The sequence below is a fragment of the Staurois parvus genome, unplaced genomic scaffold (genome assembly GCF_062004578.1).
Source record: "Staurois parvus isolate SC_StPar_1 unplaced genomic scaffold, SC_StPar_1.0 ptg000303l, whole genome shotgun sequence".
Taxonomy (NCBI): Eukaryota; Metazoa; Chordata; class Amphibia; order Anura; family Ranidae; genus Staurois; species Staurois parvus.
The window spans coordinates 10102158-10124120 of NW_028318099.1; the positions used below are offsets into that span (position 1 = coordinate 10102158).

The 21963-nt window shown below is 42.6% G+C and overlaps 1 protein-coding gene across 1 annotated transcript in view; it reads left to right on the top strand.

Moving 5' to 3' along the window:
- STYK1 (STY kinase 1) overlaps positions 1-21963 on the top strand; it is an 81276-nt gene that overhangs the window by 14322 nt on the left and 44991 nt on the right. Inside the window, exons 2-3 of the mRNA XM_089683223.1 lie at positions 13483-13580; positions 18513-18641. Coding sequence (XP_089539349.1) covers positions 13511-13580; positions 18513-18641 — 199 coding nt within the window. The 5' untranslated portion in view covers positions 13483-13510. The remainder of the gene's footprint in view (positions 1-13482; positions 13581-18512; positions 18642-21963) is intronic.

Consider the following 21963-nt stretch of genomic DNA (forward strand, 5'->3'; position numbering starts at 1 on the left):
TTTCCTGATCAGGTGATCACTGTGATTGGCTGCAATGACGGTCACATGACTGGGAGCCTATCCCGCTACCTCTCAATCATAAACAGTGCTGTCTATAACAGCTCAGTCACTGTGATGGGCACTTGCAGTAAGTGCACTGACTGGCTCTCTTGGACGCATATCTGTGGTACATTGGTGTTGCGGCCCTGCTGCTGCAAATGTGGGTTATGTGGTCAGCAAGAGATTAAGTTATCTCAGTTAAGCAGTGCAACATGTAGGATCCCATGTTTAATGGGGGTAGGCTTTCTATATTAGGTGACTCCAGCTCACAATTCATTAACAGTGCCAGGTTGGTATATAGTGTACCTGCTCATGAACTTGACATTATACATTTGAACCATTGACCCCTGCTTTAGGCCATACACACCTTAGAGTCTTCCTTAGCTCCACCAATCCCCCTTCTTATCTTGGGAGGAGTTTTCAGCAGTCATGTTTCCAAATTGTAACTATAATTGCTGACTGAATCCCAAGGATGTAAGCATACTTCAATGGTTTTCTCTCCAAAATTGCCTGACATACCCACAGCTGTGGAGACCTCTATTAGGCCTATGTTCTGCTGTGTTTGTGCTTAGAGTACACTTCACAGCATGCTCCCAGCACATGGGTCTCCTCATAATGATCGGAGACCAGAAGGCCCAATTCCCGTTCACCTGATCGCTAATGAATATATGCCCCCTTTCCCACTTTTTCCTTGGTTTGTGTTTGTTTCTTTGCTTTTAGCTTTATTGTTTTGCTTAAACCTCTTCCAGGATAAACTTAGATATTATCTGGAGTTTGGTTTAGAGTAATTGGCTCCATGACCTTCTAGGATTTATTGTTGTATCATTCTTAAATCCTGCAATATTTTAATAGCCTGGCGTGCAAGCAGAGTATTTTTGATATTCAGCATTGCTCAGTTATATTTGGCATGCCAGCAGTTCCAACCCTTTTACTTGCATGTTTGATAATGTTTGTTATTTTATATGTGTCATAGCAGATTACAGTATATTATTAATTGCAGAGCACACAGTAAGGCATTCATCTTGGGAATATAAGGAAGAACACAAAAAACATGGCCATAGTTGTGTTAATTTCTAATATGTGCATAAGGGCTAAAGCCAGAAAACCTTAGGCAAATTGTGACACACCAGTAACCTGGATTTTACAACTGTAAACATTTTTAAAGGCAATCACTGGATCTAAAACATGAATTTTCTTTGGTTCAGATATACTCAGGTTTACGGGAGGAATTTAGGTGCATCAAAGATTAGGGTCAAAGGCAAACATCATGCAGAAATTATATTTAATTCACAATTTCCACTATCTCCCAGAGATTCCAATGGTGAGGATTCTCTACCCCGTCACTGTAGGCCATAAGAAAAGTACCTCTTTTGTAACTACTTTTTTACAGATTATTTATTTCTTCTACATTATATAGATCCCAGCATTTAAGGGGTAGGGTGGCTGCAGGGTGGTGGTTGTTTGTCACGTCCTCCATGTTTTCCAATTAACTCATTGGGTGCCAAGTCTGGGAAACATGAGAGGCATACCCCCGGGGATGGTTCTTCTTGGCTACGCTAAACACCTTGTACAGGGTCTCTCTGTCTACTTCATACATATGGGGTACCTTTGTTTTAGTTTTGTTTTGTTTTTCACCAATGACCTGGGTCAAGACTGAGGTTGCCATCAGGGAATACTTGACCTATTCTTAGAGATGGACGTGCATCATGTACACTTGCACAACTGTTCTTCAGTTATTCTCGGGTCCCTGTGCAAGTGTGCCATTTCCCATTTCCCATTGTAGTTTGCTATTAGTTAGGCCATGCCGAACACAAACCACAGCTACCTGTCCAGCACTTCCCACCCCATGTGCTAGTGACCCTAACTGTAAACTAACTGTAAAATTATGCTGGTTACTTGCAATGCACCCTTTTGAGTAACTTCAGACCAGGCTTTAGTAAATAAAGTGCAAGATTAGAAAGTTCAATAGAACTTCCAAAAACAGTCCATTTTTCTAAGTCCCTAGTCCCTAATCCTAACCAGGCTATGTGCTGTCCTGGCATACCTGCAGAAGTGAGTCCATGTAGTTGCGTCATCCAGCAGATGTAAGTTCCAGAAGTTGGTCTCTTCAGGGTGAATCCAAGTCTTTACGATGTACAAGATAGTTGTGTCATCTCTACACCTCTTCCAGGTGACTTTATCTTCGGGGTTCCGGGCAGACGTCCAGGGCCGGGGAAGTGAACCGGCTTTTTCTCAGCAGATTCTACAGACTTTAGACCAAGGCTAAGGGTACAGGCCACCCATACTCTTGGACCCGACCCACTGTCCCAATTTATACTCACATGTGCAGTATGTTGGACCCAAGAATCCTGCCAAAGGACTGTGAGAACATTAACCCTGATCCTAACCGGCCAGGACAGCATCTACCTAACTAATTATAACCTGCTTACAAGCATTTGACTTGGTAGTAGTCTACCATAGTCTACCAAATGAGGCAAATCATTGTTTTGTCTCTGTAGACTGTGTGCACTAGTTTCGGGGTGTAGCCACACTAGCAGTTTACGTGGGCATGGTTCACCCCTTTAGTCTGACTCATTTAGTTAGCGCACTTGCTCCGAACTGCACATGTGTACAGTTCAGCATACTGTGCCCAGGACTGCTTGGAAGAGGTGGTCTGGGGCCTGGTCCACTTTGAATCTAGTATGATTCACTTCAGTGTGAGCACAAACCATACCCGAACACAGAACCCTCCATAGTTCCTGGTCTGGATGAAAGATATGATGATGTAAGAGTGCCTGGGAACACTTCCTTTCAAGCACAGTGTGAGTGCAGACCAGCAGAGGAGCGGGGAGAAGGGACTACCGTGCCCAACATCAGAACACCCTTAGTCTTCTGGTCATACACAACCTAAACTTTTGAATACATACCTTAGGTTTTGTCACTTTTTAACAGTCAACACAATGACAAATGATTGTTAACTGGCTGATGTTGGTTTCTTCAATTTCATCAAGTTCATCATGAATGAAATAGTTCAAAATCAGGGTATGATTGCTGAGTTTGAAAAAACATGTTTGCATCTGTTTTTCCCGTCTATAAGTACCAGTAAATTGCCTCTATTTCTACATCTGTCATCCAGGTAAAATATCTGCTGACACTGTGCAAATAAAGGTAGATCCACATACATAATGTGTTTCCTGAAAGTGTCAAAGGTCATGTGACGTCTTTAGATTTGCTTTGTGACAGGTTCTTTAACTTATATAAGTAAAACCAGGAGTAAACCGATAGCTGCAAGGCATGTCCCTGTATACTCATTTTTGAGGTGTATAAAAAATAAATGTATTCCTGAAAGAGAACTGTTAAATTGTCTTCATGGAGACTTCAAGACATTCTGAGAGATTCAACTTTGGACACATGAGCTGTTTATATTGTAACGGGAAACTGACTTATGCATATTGTATGAGGCTCTTCCACCCATGGCTATATAGATTTATTTATTCATGGCTTTGGGCTAGAAATCACAGTATTTTTGCTTTGCCTGGAGCGTTCTAGTGATGGTTTCATGTTAAATTTTTATGATTCAGAAGTGCCATGTCACAATGCTGTATCATACAAGGCTTTCAAGAGATCTGATGAGAAACAAAATTATGACATTTGGACTTATTTAATGAGACTTTTGTTTTGGGTGCCAAAGATTGTTTGCTCCAGTAATGGAAATCCAAGCCCGGATTCCGCAGAGTTATGGCCTTTAGGGTCTTTGACCACTGGGCAGCAGAAAAAAAATGGTAGAACTGCGGGCAGAAAAAAACTACATAAAAAACACTCATATGGAGCATATTGTGTGTGTTTCTTGTTCAAACATTTTTTATTAATTTTGAAACATAGGGGGGAAAGGCATAGACAATTGGCATTAGACATTGTACAGGTCGTGAAATACAGGGAAAAATGTACACAGACATGTCTTTAAACAAATAGGGAGAGAAAACGTCAAACAAAAAGCTTGTGACTCTAGGCATACAGAGATTATTTTAGGAAAAGGTAACGATGTGCTAAAGAGAGTTCGTTCATTGGGGTTAGAGACTCTCCAGAGATACTTAAGGGGTTGGGGAGAGGCCGAGGGGGGCCAAGGAAGAGTGGAGGGGGGGAGGGAGGTGGCGGGAATGACTCCAGGACCAGTGAGAAAGAATATACATAATATGTGAGACCGATTAGAAGTGGTACCAGCATAGTGTAGGAAGAAAAAAAAAATATATTTAATCTAATTTGGATCAAGGAAGAAGGAGGGATTCGTCAAAGTTTTGCGGAAGGAAATTTTCGACCCAGGGAGTCCAGACATTCAAGAAGTTAGGAATTGTATCAAGAATTGTGGCTTCAATTTTTGCGTGTATTATAGCTTGTGTTACTCTGCTTTTAACAGCAGCAGTGCTTAAGGCGGGGGCTTTCCAAGATTTCGCTATGACCTGCTTGGCTGCTGTGGTAACTTGCATGATAAGTTTGAATTGTGACGACGTCACATTGGGAGGGCGTAGGTTGAGAAGAGCTGTTGTCGGGGTGGGTTGAAGTATGTTAGTACTAAGTCTGGATATCATAGTGAAGACATCCGTCCAAAAAGACTTGGCTACCGGGCAATCCCACCAGATGTGGTAGTATGTTCCCGGGTCTACACAGCCTCTAAAACAGTTGGGGGAGTAGCTAGGAGTATATTTTGTGATTCTCGCTGGAACCATGTACCAGCGGGTCAAAACTTTATAGTTGGTTTCCAAGGCCGCAACGTTCTGTGAAGATGATTTCGTATTGGCCCATATGTGATCCCAGTCAGATTGAGTGAAATGCCTATCCAAGTCTGTTTCCCACCTACAGGTATATGAAGGGAAGGATGCGGTGGCCGAAGTAGTAATGAGGGAGTATAGATAGGAAATGAGGCCGTGTCTATGGGGGTCTTTAAAACAAACACTTTCAAAGGGAGACATGGTATTAGTTTGGTTGGGTATTTTAGTATAGGGGGCATAAAAGTGTTGCAGCTGTAGATACCGGAATATTTCAGAGGCCGGGAGGCTATACGCCTCCTGTAGTGAGGCGAAGGATTTGAATTTATTTCTCTGCAAGAAGTGATGAGTGCAGAGTAGGTTAGCTGAGGTCCATAATTTAAATGAGAGTGGCGAGGACCAGGCCGGGGGAAAAGCTGGATTCTTTAGATGTGAGAGTAACGGGTTATGCAAGGATTGGAGAAGGTAGCGAGTCCTGAATTTGTCCCATAATGATAGAAAGTGAGAGGTAATGGGGTTTGTTATTGAGCGGCGGTCACTTGGTCTGAGCCAAAGTAAGTTAGCCATAGAAAGGGAATCGCAATCTATAGATTCAAGAGCAACCCACTGAGGTATTTCATAGGTCGCATGGTATTTTGGCAACTGAGCCAGGTGTGCTGCCTGATAATATTTACCAATGTTTGGTAGACCAAGACCTCCGTTAAGTTTGGAGCGATAAAGGGTGGAGCGGGGTACGCGGGGGCGGATAGTGCCCCACACATAGGATGAAATGCGACGCTGTAGAACGCTAAGATAGTGGGGAGGTACTGAGATTGGGAGAACTCTGAAAAGATACAAAATTTTTGGAAGTATTGACATCTTTATGACCGTTATTCTGCCAAGCCATGCGAGAGGTAAGGAGGACCACTTAGTCATAAGAGCGGTAAGATGTGTTAACATAGGAGTATAATTAGCTGTATAAAGGTCTGATAAAATAGGGGTTAGTTTGATTCCCAAGAAAGGAATATGATTCCAAGACCAGGGAAATGGAAGTATATGCTTCAAATGTGCCAGCTCCTTAGCGGGGAGGGAAATATTAAGTGCCGTGGATTTGTGGGGGTTTATTATAAGGCCAGAGAGTGCTCCGAACCTCTCGAGAAGCCGGAGGAGGGGAGGTGAGGAGGTCAAAGGAGAAGTGAGAAAAAGCAGAACGTCATCTGCAAAGAGGCATAATTTATGGTGGGAGCCACCTATTTCAAGTCCTCGGACATCCGGATTAGCTCTGATTAGGAGGGCAAGCGGTTCTATAGCCAAAGCAAAGAGTAAAGGGGAGAGAGGGCAACCTTGCCTTGTGCCCTGGGAGATTGGAAAGTGAGCAGATCTATGCCCCAGGTATCTAATGCTAGCCGATGGCTCTCGGTACAAAGAGAAAACCCAGGTTAAAAAATGTGGGCCAAAACCCCAGCGGTTCAGAATGTAGCCTAAATAGGGCCATGAAACCGTGTCAAATGCCTTCCTTATGTCTAGGGACAGGAAACAGGTAGGAATATCACGGGATTTAGCAATATGCGCCAGAAGAGTTGCGCGTCTGACGTTGTCTCCAGCCTGCCGAGATGGAATGAATCCCACCTGGTCATTATGGATTAAGGAACCTATACACATATTAAGGCGTGTGGGAAGAATTTTGGCAAGTAGTTTAATGTCTATATTAAGGAGGGAGATCGGCCTGTAGTTGGACCATTGCGTATCGTCTGAATTAGGTTTTGGAATCATTGAGACGGTAGCTTGTACTGATTCTGAATTAAAGGTATGGCCCAGAAGTATGGCGTTAAGAGCACTGGTAAGGATGGGCCTTAGTAGGTGGGCAAATTTTTTGTAATATGTGGCGGAAAACCCATCTGGCCCTGGACGTTTACGAAGCTTTAAATTACTAATTGCGCTTAAGGTTTCTGTTGGGGTGATGGGTTGTTCCAAGGCTGCTAGGTGGTGCTCAGAGAGTGTCGGGAAGCAGATGGGCGCCAGGAGAGCATCGGCCTGGGTGAGGTCAAAGGGTGTGGAGGAAGAGTAGAGTCGTGAGAGATGCTTGTGAAAGGTTTGCAGGATGCGTTCCGGGTTATTGGTGAGGTTGCCAGAAGAGGTACGAATTCGAATAGGTCTAGTTATCTGGTCAAGCCTACGAAGCGAAAGGGCTAGAAAGGGTTTGGGTTTATTTGCTTTTGTATAATATTTGTGTCTGGCTCTTCGGAGTGAGAGCTCCGCCTGGTCCGTGAGGAATAGGTCCAGAGCTAATCGGGCACGCTCAAGAGCTTCACTGTTGGCTGGTGTAGGGGTTGTTTGGAAGGCTTGATGGGATTGGTTGTACGCTCGCTCAAGGGAGAGGCGCCTCTGTCGTTTCGCTTTATTTAAGTAGGATGCTTTACTAATGCAAAATCCCCGTAGGACTGGTTTATGTGCTTCCCAGAGAAGGAGAGGGGATATATCGGGTGTTTGGTTAAAAGTTAAATAATCTTTGAGAGCTGTCTCAGTTTCTTGGCAGTGAGAAGGATTCGCTAATAGATTGTCATTAATGATCCAGGAGGGGTCAGACGGGTATGGGGCTAGGGAGGTCATGGAAGTGAATACAGCGCTATGGTCTGACCAGGGGATAGGAAGTATGTCAGAGGCCAGGAGCCGGGATGAAGAACCAGCGGTTACGAAAATGTGATCTATCCTAGAGAAGGACTTATGAGGGTGTGAATAAAAAGTGTATTGACGCTTAGATGGATTAAGTTCCCTCCAGGTGTCTATCAAGGAATGAAGTTGCAATGCATCTTGGAAAGAGTGCTTAGAAGTAGGGAGGTGGGCAGGTTGGGGAGATTTGTCAAGAAAAGGATATAAAGTACAGTTAGAGTCTCCTCAGACAAGCAAAGTACCTTGCGTATGATGGTCTATAACCGTTAGTAGGTGGGAAAGAAATGGTAAGGGCCTTTGATTCGGTGCATAATATGTGGCTATGGTTACGTCTACATCTAGGAGTTGCCCTATTAGTAGGAGGTAACGGCCTTCAGGATCCTTAACTTCATTGCTTAGCGTAAAGGGGGTTGTACGATGGAAGGCGATGAGTACTCCCCTGCATTTTGCTGTGGCAGAGGCTGTGTAGACCTGCGGGTAACGGGGGCCAAAAAACTTGGGGGTAGAGTTAGGGGTGTAATGCGTTTCTTGCATTCAAACTACATGGGCTTTAAGTGATGCAAAGGAGCGGAAGGCTTTGTTGCGTTTCTGTGGCGTGTTGAGGCCCTGAACGTTCAGGGTGAGACTGTTTAATGGGCCCATAAAGAGCGTGTATGGTGCGTCAGTTGAGAGAGTATTGTCAGACATGTACAAGGCTGGGAACCACTATGTAAGATAGTCTGAGTGGATAAGAAACTAAATGGGGTCATGGAGTCATATGAAGTGAAAAGTAAGGGGATAAGATAAGGGATAGAGACCAGGGAGAGGTGGTGCGGGGCCATGCCAGGCCCAAGAGGCGGTCCCCAGAACCACCTAAAAACAGGGTGGTTCGGGGAGCTGTAGTAGCCCAAGCGCTATTAAATAAGCAATAGCGCAGGGGCTAAAGGGGAGTGTGCAGGTGCGTGGACCGTGGGGATGATAGAGGTTTGTAAAAAAGAGGGAAAAAAAAATGCATGATAAGGAGATCCCGGAAAAGAATAGACAAATCAGCTCTCAAGCAACTAAAGAGGTCCCGAGCTCAGGCGGCTTCTAGCGCGAAAACTGAACAACAAGAATGAGAAGTATCCTTCTAGGCCGCTGGAGCTGAGGCCCCCATAAACAATCTAAGACACAATTAAGGGGTAGTGATGTCAACAGTAACTTTCAATGAGTAACAGGCTCCAAGGGATACAGGGGAGGCAAAGAGATAACTTAACCATCAGCATGCAAGAAAAACCCCCCGATAAGAGTTTGTCTCCAAAATAAAAGGCAGCCTTCAAAAAAGAAAGAAACTAGAGGGCCAACAGGCCCCGATAGCTAGTATGAGGTTAAACAACGTCTGCATTGAAGCGCAAAACAGGAAAAGTAGGAACCATAGGTGGCAACCTTGCCGCTGATCTAGCGGTGATTGGTCCAAAACGGGTGTCAAGAAAAGAGGTGAAGGATGCAGTTCAATCCATGGTATCCTTTGGGGGTGGTGGGCCCGGTGATGAGAAGCGCCCACGTTTGTGGACACTGAATTGACCATCGGCCGAGCGTGGAGGATAGGATTTCCGCGGCGAGCAGGATGTAGATCTGCGTTTGGTGCCTTCTGGCTGGCTCGAGGGGGAATGTAGTTGGAGGTTCTGTAAGGTATCCAGCAGGTCTTCAGGGGTTTTGCAAGAGTAGTCCCGTGTTTGATAACGGAAACGAACTGCGAAGGGGAAGCTCCATTTATATGATATCGCATGATGTTGAAGCGCTTGCAGATGCGGTTTCATGGCTCTAAGTTTAGCGATGGTTGTTGGGCAGAGATCCTGCAACAACTGGTAGGTGTGGCCTTGGAATTGCAGGGATTCCATGTTGCGGGCTGCCTGCAGAAGTTGCTCTTTAGTACGAAAGAAATGGAGCTTGGCTATGATATCGCGCGGTGGGCCATCAGGGCGTCTCGGGATTAATGCCCTGTGGACCCTGTCTATTTCCAAACGGTCCATTGGAATGGATGGGGCGAGCTCCTGAAACAGCGCCGTTACAGTAGACTGGACATCGACAATCGACTCAGGGAGGCCACGGATACGCAGATTTGAACGCCTTGCTCGATTTTCAAAGTCCTCAAGGCGTGCTAGTAATGTTGTGTTTTCATCACGCAAGAGGTCGAGATCGTCCGCATGTGTCTGGAGTGAGGCGTCGATATCGTCTACTTTCTGTTCCAGGGCCGCCGTCCGTTGTCCTAGTTCACGGATCTCTCTGGTCAGCGTAGCGGTGATGCGGTCGGAGGTTTGTTTCAGGGCTTTATGCAGCATCTTTTCAAATCGTGCTAGGAGATCAGGGGGTGTAAGGTCAGGTGTCGGGGCGCATGTAGGGGTGTCTGGATCAACATCTGACTCGCCCTCGGATGCGCTGGGGTTGCCAGGTTGTGTGTCCCTCAGAGCTGCAAAGGATCCTGCAGCCTGCTTGCTGCTTTGTGGTGCAGCTGAGGCCAGTTTGGATGAGGCCCTTGCTAATGCCTCCTTAATGGGCTTCTGCTGTGGTGGAGCCTGGTGGCGGGGTGCCCCTTTCACCATGGTGCTGTCAGGCGAGTGTGCCCCCTCAGATTGTGGCCCCCCCTGGTCTGTGCGCGGTTATGTGATTTCGTTGACCTTGTTGTGGGCGGGTCTCCGTGCGGCCTATAAGGTGGACGGAGCGGCGGCTCCTTATATATCGTCGGCCGTGTTTACCGTTCTGGATCGGATCTGGGGGGTGTCACAGTGGAGGTGGGTACCTCAGAAGGTGCCGTGTCGGCCGGGATCCGTGGGCGGATTGCCTCTACATCCGACGGGGAGACGGAGCTCTAGCTCTCCATGTCCGTCCCGCCGGCCGCGCATGCGCACTCCTCCGCATATTGTGTGTGTTTATACATTTTTGCATTTATAAGTGATTTTCCAAAAAAAACACTAGAAAAAAATGTACACTTAAAATGCCTAAATGCTGCGTTTAGAAGCTTCAAGCATTTTTATGCCTGAAAGCTCCGCTCAAAAACACACGTGATTTTGTTTTTTTCTTCAGTCTCTAAACGCTCCCCTACATATATGCCTGTAAACACCCAAATGTGCATGGACACATCAGTTAATATAGAGTTGCTTCTACAGGCTGAAAGAAAAAATGCCAAATGCCTGTATAAACAGCATTTTTTATGCCCAGTGTGCATGAGGCCTTAGAAAAAAAACCATCCTGATGTCATCAGCTTTGGGTCTGCATATACACCAGAAATTCCCTACGAATGAATAACATCAGTAAGACAAAAGATACACATATTCAATGCATAAGCAATGCAGGAGCTCAAGTATGACTGGAATGATTATGTAGTTATTTTGTGTGCACATGTAGGTATGTTATTTTACAAGATATTACTAACTGGTTATTTAATCTTTTGTTATTGCTTATCCCTTGACTTTGTTCACATGATGATGTAGCACGTTTTCATTTACATGAATAAACCTTATTGTAGGTCACAGTGAAATACTGAAAATCACTGAACATTCTTGTAAAGATAAATATAAAATGGGTAAATACACAGGTACATGTTTCTTTTCATTTGGTCATTCATTTATGTTATAAAAAAAACAGTATGTCTGCGCCAGGGGCGGACTGGCAACTCATGGGGCCCTCGGGCAATAGGGGATCATGGGTCCCCTGTGTCCTTGCCCAAACTTAAAAAAGCCTATGAAAAAGGTACCAGGGGCATCTCATGGGGCCCCCTACTGACCCCGGGCCCTTGGGCAGTGCCCGAGTTTCCAAATGGTCAGTCCGCCCCTGGTCTGCGCAAACTGTTGGCAGTTTATAAATCCTTTTGGAATAGGGTTGTTCTGGCCCACAGAGGTGTTTTTATCCATAATTAGTAAGGGTAAGTGGGGCACTGAGGGTGAAAGAGTGACCATTATAGTCCATACTTTAGTAAAGTCTTTGGTAGTAGGTTAGGATCTATTAGCGGCTGCCATCTTGAGAATATAGCCAGCTCTGTATGATACAAAGTGGAGAGAAAAGGAGGCACCACCTAAGTGCAGTATTATCACTTAAAATTTATTAGCACATGGTTAAAAACACTCACCAGATAACGAATAGTTAGGGCTCATCTGTATGTCTATTGTTGGCTGCTTCTCTCCGTCCCACAGGTGCCGCAAGCCGAAAGTCCTGGATGGCTGAGAGATGTGAAGTGACAAGGCATCCATTCTACTTCACATCTCTCAGCCATCCAGGACTTTTGGCTTGCGGTTCCTTCGGGACGAAGAGGAACTGCCAACAATAGACATACAAATGAGCCCTAACTGTGCTAATAAATTTTAACTGCTAATTCTGCACTTAGGTGGTGCCTCCTTTTCTCTCCCCTTACCATATAAATCCCATAGAATAATAATAATAATGTCTTGATATAAGAATTACTATAAAGTATACATAAATAATTATTTAATATTTAGTCAGCATTTAGTGATAGAAGGCATTTTTGAGTTGACTATGCATACTGTACAGTAAAAGTATATGTAAATCAAATCTATTTTTTTATTATTATTTCAGTAAGTTTTGACATCATGGGCCAGTCGATATGTTTTGACATGGCTTCATGCAGCAGGCTGACAACACTAAGCTACTGCCTCAAAAGTAACAGCAGCATTATCAGCCTGCCATGCGTACTCCCTCGGTTGGCCGTTGGGCTGATTCTATGATATAAATACAATGTGAATATGATATCAAACCAAAAGAAACCCTAAACCTACTTTAATTCCTAATCAGAAAAAAACTTTCACCCCTGAAAGTTTAAAATCAAATATATTAATCCAAAAAAGAATCTTCCCTCTTACAACAAATTTCTCATTGAGTCAAGACTCAATGCTGGAGCATGGAACAGGTGTCCGGATGTCCTTATCTCTTATGACTAAGTCCAGGATATGACGAAACGCGTCAAGAGGAAGTGACGTCAAACGCAAGGAGCAGGAACCGGAAGTGTTACGGCGGCCATCTTTGTTGGGGGAATCGCTGTACACCTCGTGTGTGGACTGCCTGGTAATCCCCAGAAAGTGGGGTTTTGTTCCAAACCACTATTTTAAACCAACCTTAATGTAAGCAGATTTATTAAATGGTACTTTCTTGAATATATATGGAGTCACAGCATGGTTAATTTCCAGTACATTGGAGTCTGGTAAATCTGTGATCAAGGCTTGTGATTGAGGATGGTATCACAGTATTACTCTAGTAACAAGTGAAGGAGGAGAGGAGGAGAAAGTTCCTTTGCAGGATTTCTACAAGGTGTATTATAAAGGCGCTGGTTTTTCCTACTGTTGGTAAGGGTATACTTGCCTTACTCACTAGAAGTGTCACGTGTGGGTAGGACTCTCACTGAGTATATCACTTCAGGATTATTTATATTTTTTGAGCACGAGTGATATTTTTTTCTGGAATGTTTCACAAGTGTTTCACTGTCTTTTGTCTCACTTAGTGTTGCACATTCTTTTTGATATACATATGTGTGTGCATGTATGTGTATTTATATATATACTGAGATATATATATATTTTTTTTTATTTTTTTTCTTTCTCTGTTTGTGTTATGTTAATGCACTATTTTGAGTTTCTTTATCTTTGAGGTTTCTCATAAAAGTTATTGGACACAATCAACATTTCAAGAAAAATTTCAAGTTCTACACTTTTTATTGACTACCAAGACACTGGACTTTAAAAATATTTTTTTCAAATATTTTTTTCAGTTTTTTTGCAATTTGCGTATATAATTTGCACTGATATGGGGGAGATTTTGGGGTTTTAATATAGGTGAGAAATTTGTTGTAAGAGGGAAGATTCTTTTTTGGATTAATATATTTGCTTCTATGATAGACTTGATGGGCACCCCAACAACACACCGTAGAAGTGCACAGGGTTTCTACTTTGCTAAAAGTAGAGCTATGGTTTCCCATTTACAAAAAAACGTGCTGCAACATTTAATTTTAAGAGCATCTACACCTACAGTTTTCTCTTAGTCCTTCTGCAAAGTCCCACAAATTAACTTTGTTTTTGTGACTATGTAGGCTTTAACCAGTAACTCAACATTCAAAGATGGAAGACCAAAAGGTCCGACTTCCAGCTCGAACGTTATTGGATTGTTCCAGCAATGACCAGCTCTGCAGTAAGTTGGAGATCTCAGCTTTGAATTATATATTTTATATATTTAATTTAAAAAATGCAAGTCACAGACTTTTCAAGATATTTTAGCTTGTTAGGAATGACGGAACAGTCAGAGACAGTTTTAAAAGCTATGGAGATGTGCTGGCATGTTATAAATGGGCCCATTCACACCAAAAACTGTGTATTTACTGTAAATATTTGCATGCATGTTGACTTGCATTTAACATGTGTTTTTATGCACATTTGCAGGTGTGCAGTTTTCCTAAGCTTGCATTTCCTTTGAGGTAACCTCTGTCTTCTTTTATGTTCACTGCACTTCATTGTGGTACATTTTCATGTGATTATATGGGTTTATGTGCGTTTGTTCCGGTTTGCGGTGCTGAAAAATGCAGCTTGCCTCCACTTTTTCACTGCACTGCACTGCATCATAATGGTGTGAACTATGTCCATAGTATAACTGGGGCTTTTGACTGTCTTTGCAGTGGGAATGCATTTAAAAACACATCCAACTGCATCTGGTTTGAGCCCTTATAATTTGCTACATATAACTATGTCTTAAAAGAAAAGTACAGCCAAAGCAGTTGATCATAGGAGTGCAGTTTGTTCTACAGTCCTTTTACCCATTTTCAGCTACAGCCCAGTGCTCCAGTGAGAGCTGGAGGAGCAGAGCAGAGCGGTGATGGACAGTCACCAGCTCTCTGCTCATGGACCACTGAGAATTGAGTGATCAGCTGTATTTAATCTCTCAGTTCTCAGTCTTATGCAGGCCATAGACGGGGAGAAAAACGGCAGATTTTTCTTTTAAAAAACAAAAATTCGGTCGTTCAAGCGGCCGACGTTACCATCAATGGAAAAAAAAATCGGCCGATTTTCATCCTGTCTACAGCCGGCAAATAGTGTCCCTGCAGAGAGCTCCGCTATTTCTGACAGTTCTTTGACATTTACAGCGGTTGCAACAATGTATCTATTTGTTTCCATTTAGGATACAGATGTTTTTATTCGGAAACAAATAGATACATTGTTGCAACCGCTGTAAATGTCAAGGAACTGTCAGAGAACTGTCAAAGAAATAGCGGAGCTCTCTGCAGGGACACTTTTTGCTGGACTGGAATTCCTCTTATTTTCATCCTACTTCTACTTCTTCTTCCTCATCCTCATCCTCTTCTTCTTCTTCATCCTCATCCTCTTCTTCTTCTTCTTCTTCTTCTTCTTCTTCATCCTCATCCTCATCCTCTTCTTCCTCATCCTCTTCTTCTTCTTCATCATCATCCTCTTCTTCTTCTTCTTCTTCTTCTTCTTCTTCATCCTCATCCTCTTCTTCTTCTTCTTCTTCATCCTCATCCTCTTCTTCTTCATCCTCATCCTCTTCTTCTTCTTCTTCTTCATCCTCATCCTCTTCTTCTTCCTCATCCTCATCCTCTTCTTCTTCTTCTTCATCCTCATCCTCTTCTTCATCCTCATCCTCTTCTTCATCCTCATCCTCTTCTTCTTCTTCATCCTCTTCTTCATCCTCTTCCTCTTCTTCTTTTTCTTCTTTTTGTCTTCCTCTTGCAGGTCACTGCTCATGCGCAGATTTTTTATCGGTAAAAAATCGGCCGATTTGCCCACTAATTGCCACGAAAATCGGCCGATCGGCAAAATCGGCCGATTTTTTTCCAACTTTAACGAAAAAAAAAAAACGGCGAAAATACCGAAAAACGGCCGAACAAATAGCCCACTAACGATCCGAAAATCGGCCGATTTTATTTTCGGCCGAAAAATCGGCCGATTTTCGACCCATCTATGGCCTGCATTAGAGCCAGTGGGGGACAGATGCAGCATCCACCTAGGTAAGTATGATTTCTGGTAAAAAAACAACAACTAAACTTCTATTTTAACTTTGTATTCTTCAAGGTGATGTTGTTTTAATATTTAAACACATGTAGTAAAACGTTACAGAAAAACTCCTAACCCAAAGTAGGGAAGATCATGGGGTATTAGTACAGCAGTAACTTTTACTATGGTATACAGTATATGAATCAGTATATGAAGCAATGTAAGGCCTCATGCACCGTGAGGTTCTTGTAAAAGCTTTTCTTCTGGCATGAGAAAGGCAGCTGCAAATATGCTCCTAAGCCACATTTTTAAAAACATTTAGAGGCATTTTGGTGTGTCAAGGGCTTGGGTGTTTACTCATTTCAATGGCCAGAATGTTAATTTATTCTGGCCAATGAAATGAAAAATCACTCAAGCACTAAAAGCGCACAAGTGATGTTCTGCCTCTAAACTCCTGTAAAGGCTATAGGCCTATGCATGGACACATAGCTTAACATGGAGCAGAGTAAAAAAAAGCTCAAACGCCTTTAAAAACAGCACTTTTGAGTTAGGTTTGCCTTAGGCAAACTTAGATTTGTTCATTGAACATTTTTGCTATTATGTGTTAAGATAATAGTTTTGGGACTAAATAAATGGTGAAGTGAATCTGTACATTGTCTATGTAGGCCAAAGCAACAGTTTAACTTAAACACTACAGTGCCTTGAAAAGTATTCATACCCCTTGAAGTTTTCCACATTTTGTCATGTTACAACCAAAAACGTAAATGTATTTTATTGGGAATTTATATGATAGACCAACACAAAGTGGCACATAATTGTAAAGTGGAAGGAAAATGATACATGTTTTTCAAAATTGTTTACAAATAAATATGTGAAAAGTGTGGAGTGTGGAGTATTTGGCCCCCCTCAGTAAATACTTTGTAGAACCACCTTTCACTGCAAATACAGCTGTAAGCCTTTTTGGGAATGTCTCTACAAGCTTTGCACATCTAGAGAGTGACATGTTTGCCCATTATTCTTTGCAAAATACCTCAAGCTCCATCAGATTGGATAGAGAGTGTCTGTGAACAGCACTTTTCAAGTCTTCCTACAAATTCTCAATTGGATTTAGGTCTGGACTTTGACTGGGTCATTCTAATACATGAATATGCTTTGATCTAAACCATTCCATTGTAGCTCTGGCTGTATGCTTAGGGTCGTTGTCCTGCTGGAAGTTGATCCTCAGCCCCAGTCTCAAGTCTTTTGCAGACTCTAACAGGTTTTCATTTTAAGATTGCCCTGTATTTTGGTCCATCCATCTTCTCATCAACTCTGACCAGCTTCCCTGTCCCTGCTGAAGAAAAGCATCCCCACAACACGATGCTGCCACCACCATGTTTGACGGTGGGGAGGGTGTGTTCAAGGTGATGTGCAGTGTTCATTTTCTGCCAAACATAGCATTTTGCTTTTAGGCCAAAAAGTTACATTTTGGTCTCATCTGACCAGAGCACCTTCTTCCACATGTTTGTTGTCTCCCCTGCATGGCTTCTCGTAAACTCCAACTGGGACTTCTTATGGCTTTCTTTCAACAATGGCTTTCTTCTTGCCAGGCCAGAGTTGTGGAGTGCAAGACTAATAGTTGTCCTGTGGTCAGATTCTCCCACCTGAGCTCTGGATCTCTGCAGCTCCTCCAGAGTCACCATGGGCCTCTTGGCAGCTTCTCTCATTACTGTTCTCTTTGCCCAGCACCTCAGCTTAGGTAGATGGTCATGTCTTGATAGGTTTGCAGTTGTGCCCTACTCTTTCCACTTCGGTTGATGGGTTGAACAGTGTTCTGTGAAATGTTCAAAGCTTGGGATATTTTTTTATAACCTAACCCTGCTTTAAACTTCTTCACAACTTTATCCCTGACCTGTCTGGTGTGTTCCTTGGTCTTCATGATGCTGTTTGTTCAGTAATGTTCTGTAACAAACCTTTGAGGGCTTCACAGATTAGATGTATTTATACTAAGATTACATTACACACAGGTGGACTCTATTTACTAATTGGATGACCTCTGAAGGCAATTGGCTACACTAGATTTTAGTCAGGGGTATCAGAATAAAGAGGGCTGAATACAAATGCACGCCACACTTTTCACATATTTATGTGTAAAAAATGTTGAAAACCATTTATCATTTTTCTTCCACTTCACAATTATGTGCCACTTTGTGTTGGTCTATTGCAAAAAATCCAAATAAAATACATTTATGTTTTTGGTTGTAACATGAAAAATGTGGAAAATTTCAAAGGGTTTGAATACTTTTTCAAGGCACTGTATATACTTCCCATCTCTCCCCACCAATTCTTTTGTCCACAGAGTAGGCTCAAAATTGCCAAATTGGTCAAAACTTGCACAGTGCAAAACAGTGACTGGCTGCTCAGGCACCTGGGAAATGCACCATGGGGGGAAGGAGGGGGGCTCATTATCCCCATACTTGGAAGTACTGGAAATATGCTCTTTTCTCCTGGTTGCTTAACTGAGTGGTGGGGGAACAAATGAAAGGTAAATGTGAAGGTGGGGGCAATGATAGAAAAATTAATCTGTTGTTTGTTCTGCCAGCTGAATGCTCACATTCACATTAAGGGTCAGTTCACACCAGAATCGCACAGGAACTGTGTTTCTGTGCGATTCCTGTCTTTTCCCCTGCAGGGTGAATTTACAGCCCTTTCATTTGAATGGAGAACAAATTGCGCTGGAGCGCACATAAAGTAGTGCATGCACTACTTTTGAAAAAAGCACCACACCAATTTGCATTGCACTGTGGTACCATGAAATCTGGTGCCAGCAAATGCACTGTGCTTACGATCTACATTTGGGGGGGGGGGCATTAACAGTATGTTGGCACCCGAAGCAGGTTGCATAGGCAATGCGTTTTGAACGCGGTGCAAGAAATGCTCACAGAATGCGTCGTTCCCACTCCGTGTTCTGGGGTGAACCGGCCCTAAAGCTTGGTCAGGGAAAACTAACATTCACTGGGATATAGATAAACAGTATATTGAAAACAGCTTCTTGTACCAAAGCTGGTTACTTTTTCTAAATGGAAAGTCAATTTACAATAAATATAACCATTCAAATTTCTTATTCATTCTTTTGCAGTTGTCCGAACGTATGAGTATGAGGTGATTGTGGTACCTGTCTTCCTGGTTGGGATTACTATCATTCTGCTTGCCATTATTCTTTGGCTTCGGTATCGAGGATGGAAATCCACAAGGAAACAACCTCAAGGTAATTTGATATTCTGCTGTGAAAGCACCATATATGCTGTATATACCAAGTTACTCTTTGATGCAGACACCACTCATTAAATATTTCATATATGGTATTAGCAGCAAGGAGTTTACCCACAACTCCAATATACAGAAAATCTGTATATCTGCAGTACCATGTGCAACTTGCTTAACCAAAGTTTACATGCTAATATGTACACCAATTGTAGACCCCCAAAGATCCTTCTTCAGGTATCGCAAGCATAAATGTGTGGATTACACACAATGAATTAAATAAAGGTCCGAATGGAAATGTGTACCATCTGTATTAATGTGTAGTTATAACAACCAATAAAGCTTACAGTAATGACACGTGGAAACAAACTAATAGTTCTTCTGGTAAGTATTGCAGTAAAACTACACCTAAATGGAAAGAAATAAAGATACACAGGAGGAAATTCAATAATATTATTGGGGTCAGAGAGAAAAATGGTAGCTGCTAAGGACAAAGTGGAATTATTAGATAATACAAATCAAGAGAAAAGAAAACCGTGGATACCATTTGTTTCACAGTTCCAGCAACACTTTTCTGGCAGCACAGTCACTTTAAAATGTTCTGCGCCAAATTCCTGAAAGCATTGTGACAGTTTTGTTAACATATTAAATTGAAAGGCAAGTGAAAACCTAACTAAGCTTAGATCTGCTCCCGCCCCTATTCTAGGCTTATTATACCAATCTTGTAAAAGGAAAGAAGCCTATACTTATCTAGTCTGATGTCACTTTGGTCTGGTCACATGATCTCTCTAGCGTCCAGCTTCAGTGTTGAGGAGAGATGGCCGACAATGGTGATGTCACCCATAGGCTTACTATGAGAACATGAAGGTCTACCCTCTGATTCCAATAATGTTATAGAATAAAGCCTAGCTTTTTTTTTTTTTCTTGGGAGAGTGCATGTGATCAGCACTGTGACAATAAGCACTCTCCAGACAGAGGTCCTGCATCCTACTACAGGAGAATAAAAACTCCTCCTACAAGCCATAACCAGTGCTCTGCTGGACACTGATAGAAGTCACAAGACTGCTCTAACTGTTGATGAGAAAAGGTATTTAGCAGTTTATAGTTACTAAAATAATTGCATGTTCTATGTACTATGTCTCCTAGATTGTAAGCTCGAAAGAGCAGGGCCCTCAATCCCCTCATGTTTTGCATTGTATTGGTATTGTTCTGTCACATGTTCTGTCCCCCTTTGTAATGTACAGCGCTGAGCGAACTATTGGCGCTTTATAAATACCGTATAATAATAATATAATAATACTGTGGGAGACCAGATATAGTGAATGCAAGGTCCTGGGTTTAGTAACACTTTAAGTATTTTTTCCTCCTGATGGGTACATACCTCTGGCTTTTACTAGTCTCCTATGAGAGGATTATTCTCTGAGCTGAGCAGAAGAACCGTTCCTAAAGTTCACAGCTTAGAGAAGTGTATCCTCCATTTATGTTAGTGATTCTGGAGTGCCCCATAGTACTCTACATTCCATCCAAGTTATTCAGCAATATAGTCACAAAAAGACACCCCCAAGCTGCTTTCTATGTCATTGTTCCCAAACTGTGCGCTGTGGATGCTGCCAGACTCTGCACTAGTGAGGGAGAACTCTGGTCATCATCATTATCGGCTGCTATTATGAGGAGTGTAGTGACTGTGCTTTAATCATTATCATTACGACCCTCTCAGGGGTAGTGCTACACATCCTAATATGCATGAATTTCAGAGCCCCCCCCCCCTCTCCCAACCTTACAATCCAAGGTAGATCAAATTGTGATAAAACGGTATGCACTGATTTTGTGGTAACTACTATGCCTAATCCACTTACCCTTCTGGATCCTAAACAAAACATTTCATATCCTTGTCTTCCATGTTTAGAGTGCTCCAGCAAGGTTTTTAATAAATAATCATACTGGTAAAAGGATAAATATTGGGGATATTTCACTTGCTAAAGTGTGTTTATAGCGTACATATTAAAATGCCTATGTGGGTTGTCTTATGTGGAAGAGACCACATAGAAAATGGACAGGATATTTTGGGAGTGTATGACAGTGTCTTTCAAATAGCAAGACTTATTTTCCTTAATAAATACTCTGGTGGGCAAACAAGCTGCTCTGACATACAAAAACTGTCTATTTATTTGGAAAAGATATTTCACACTCTTCATGATTCCAAGACCCCCTTTGATGCTAAATGGGACCCATGGTCTCCCTTGATTTATCTCAATAGGATTGCTTTGATGATTAACGTTGGACGGGCAGTTGGATATCCTGTAATCCACATTTTTAAAGTGTATAGGAGGTGATTTGATTATATCTGATGTTTTGCTTGGCTGCCTATATGGTACACACTTTCTGTACAATTTGATTATGCTTACCTGGATTTGTTGTATTTGATCATTTTGTAAATTGATTCTTCATGTTATGCTTGGTCAAAACTAGATCAGTCTTTGCATCTTCCTTTGGATGATTGTGTAGAGATGTGCTGGTTGCTTTAAATCTTAAACAGCAGTTGCAAAGGATTTTTCTTTCTTTTCCATCTTTATGAGTGACAGACAGGAAAAGCAGGACTGTGCTCTAATTGGTTGTTGCTACAGCTGAGAAGGATCCACCCATAGCAGCACTGTTGCAGCTGAACTTATGATGATAGGCTGTGGAGGAAAGGAGAGAGGAAAAAGGAAGAAGAAGCACATGTGGTGAGGGAGACATTTTCATGGAGCAAGGGCTCCTGGTGTAAAGTCAGAGTCTCACTCTCTGTGCTGCTAGAGCCCATGGACTGGGCTGGGAGTGTGTAGCAGAGAAATTGTTGCAGGAGGACAGTGTGTAAACTAAGGATTGTCCTGCCTGACACTCAGGATTACAGCCACTCAAGTGCATGTGTCTCTCAAAGTCTGGAGCTGCCGAAAGAGAGAGGATTTCTACTGCTGTCTAATGCTATCTAGAGGACAATCCAGAAACAGTGAGTACTCTGTGATGAAAGGGGATTTTGATATTGCTGCATTTGCTGTTCATCTCTGGAGAATGGTCATGAGAAAGCCTGCTCTCTAATTCTCAGAGTGACACAGATCTTGGAAAGCCCAAGTTGCTCAGAAATAGCTATTCCTGCTGCTGATTGATGAGAGAACTCTGTCTCTGTATATTACTGGTTTGTCTCCTCAAAACTTGTGCTGTGGCTGAAGAGTGTGTTTAGTTCCAAGTCCCCACAGAAGCTTGCTGCTTTGAATATACTGAGCAAGTGTCAGTATATCAGGATTTCACCTGTATGGTAAAGATTTTGTTGAAGTGTTGTTTTTCCTAGT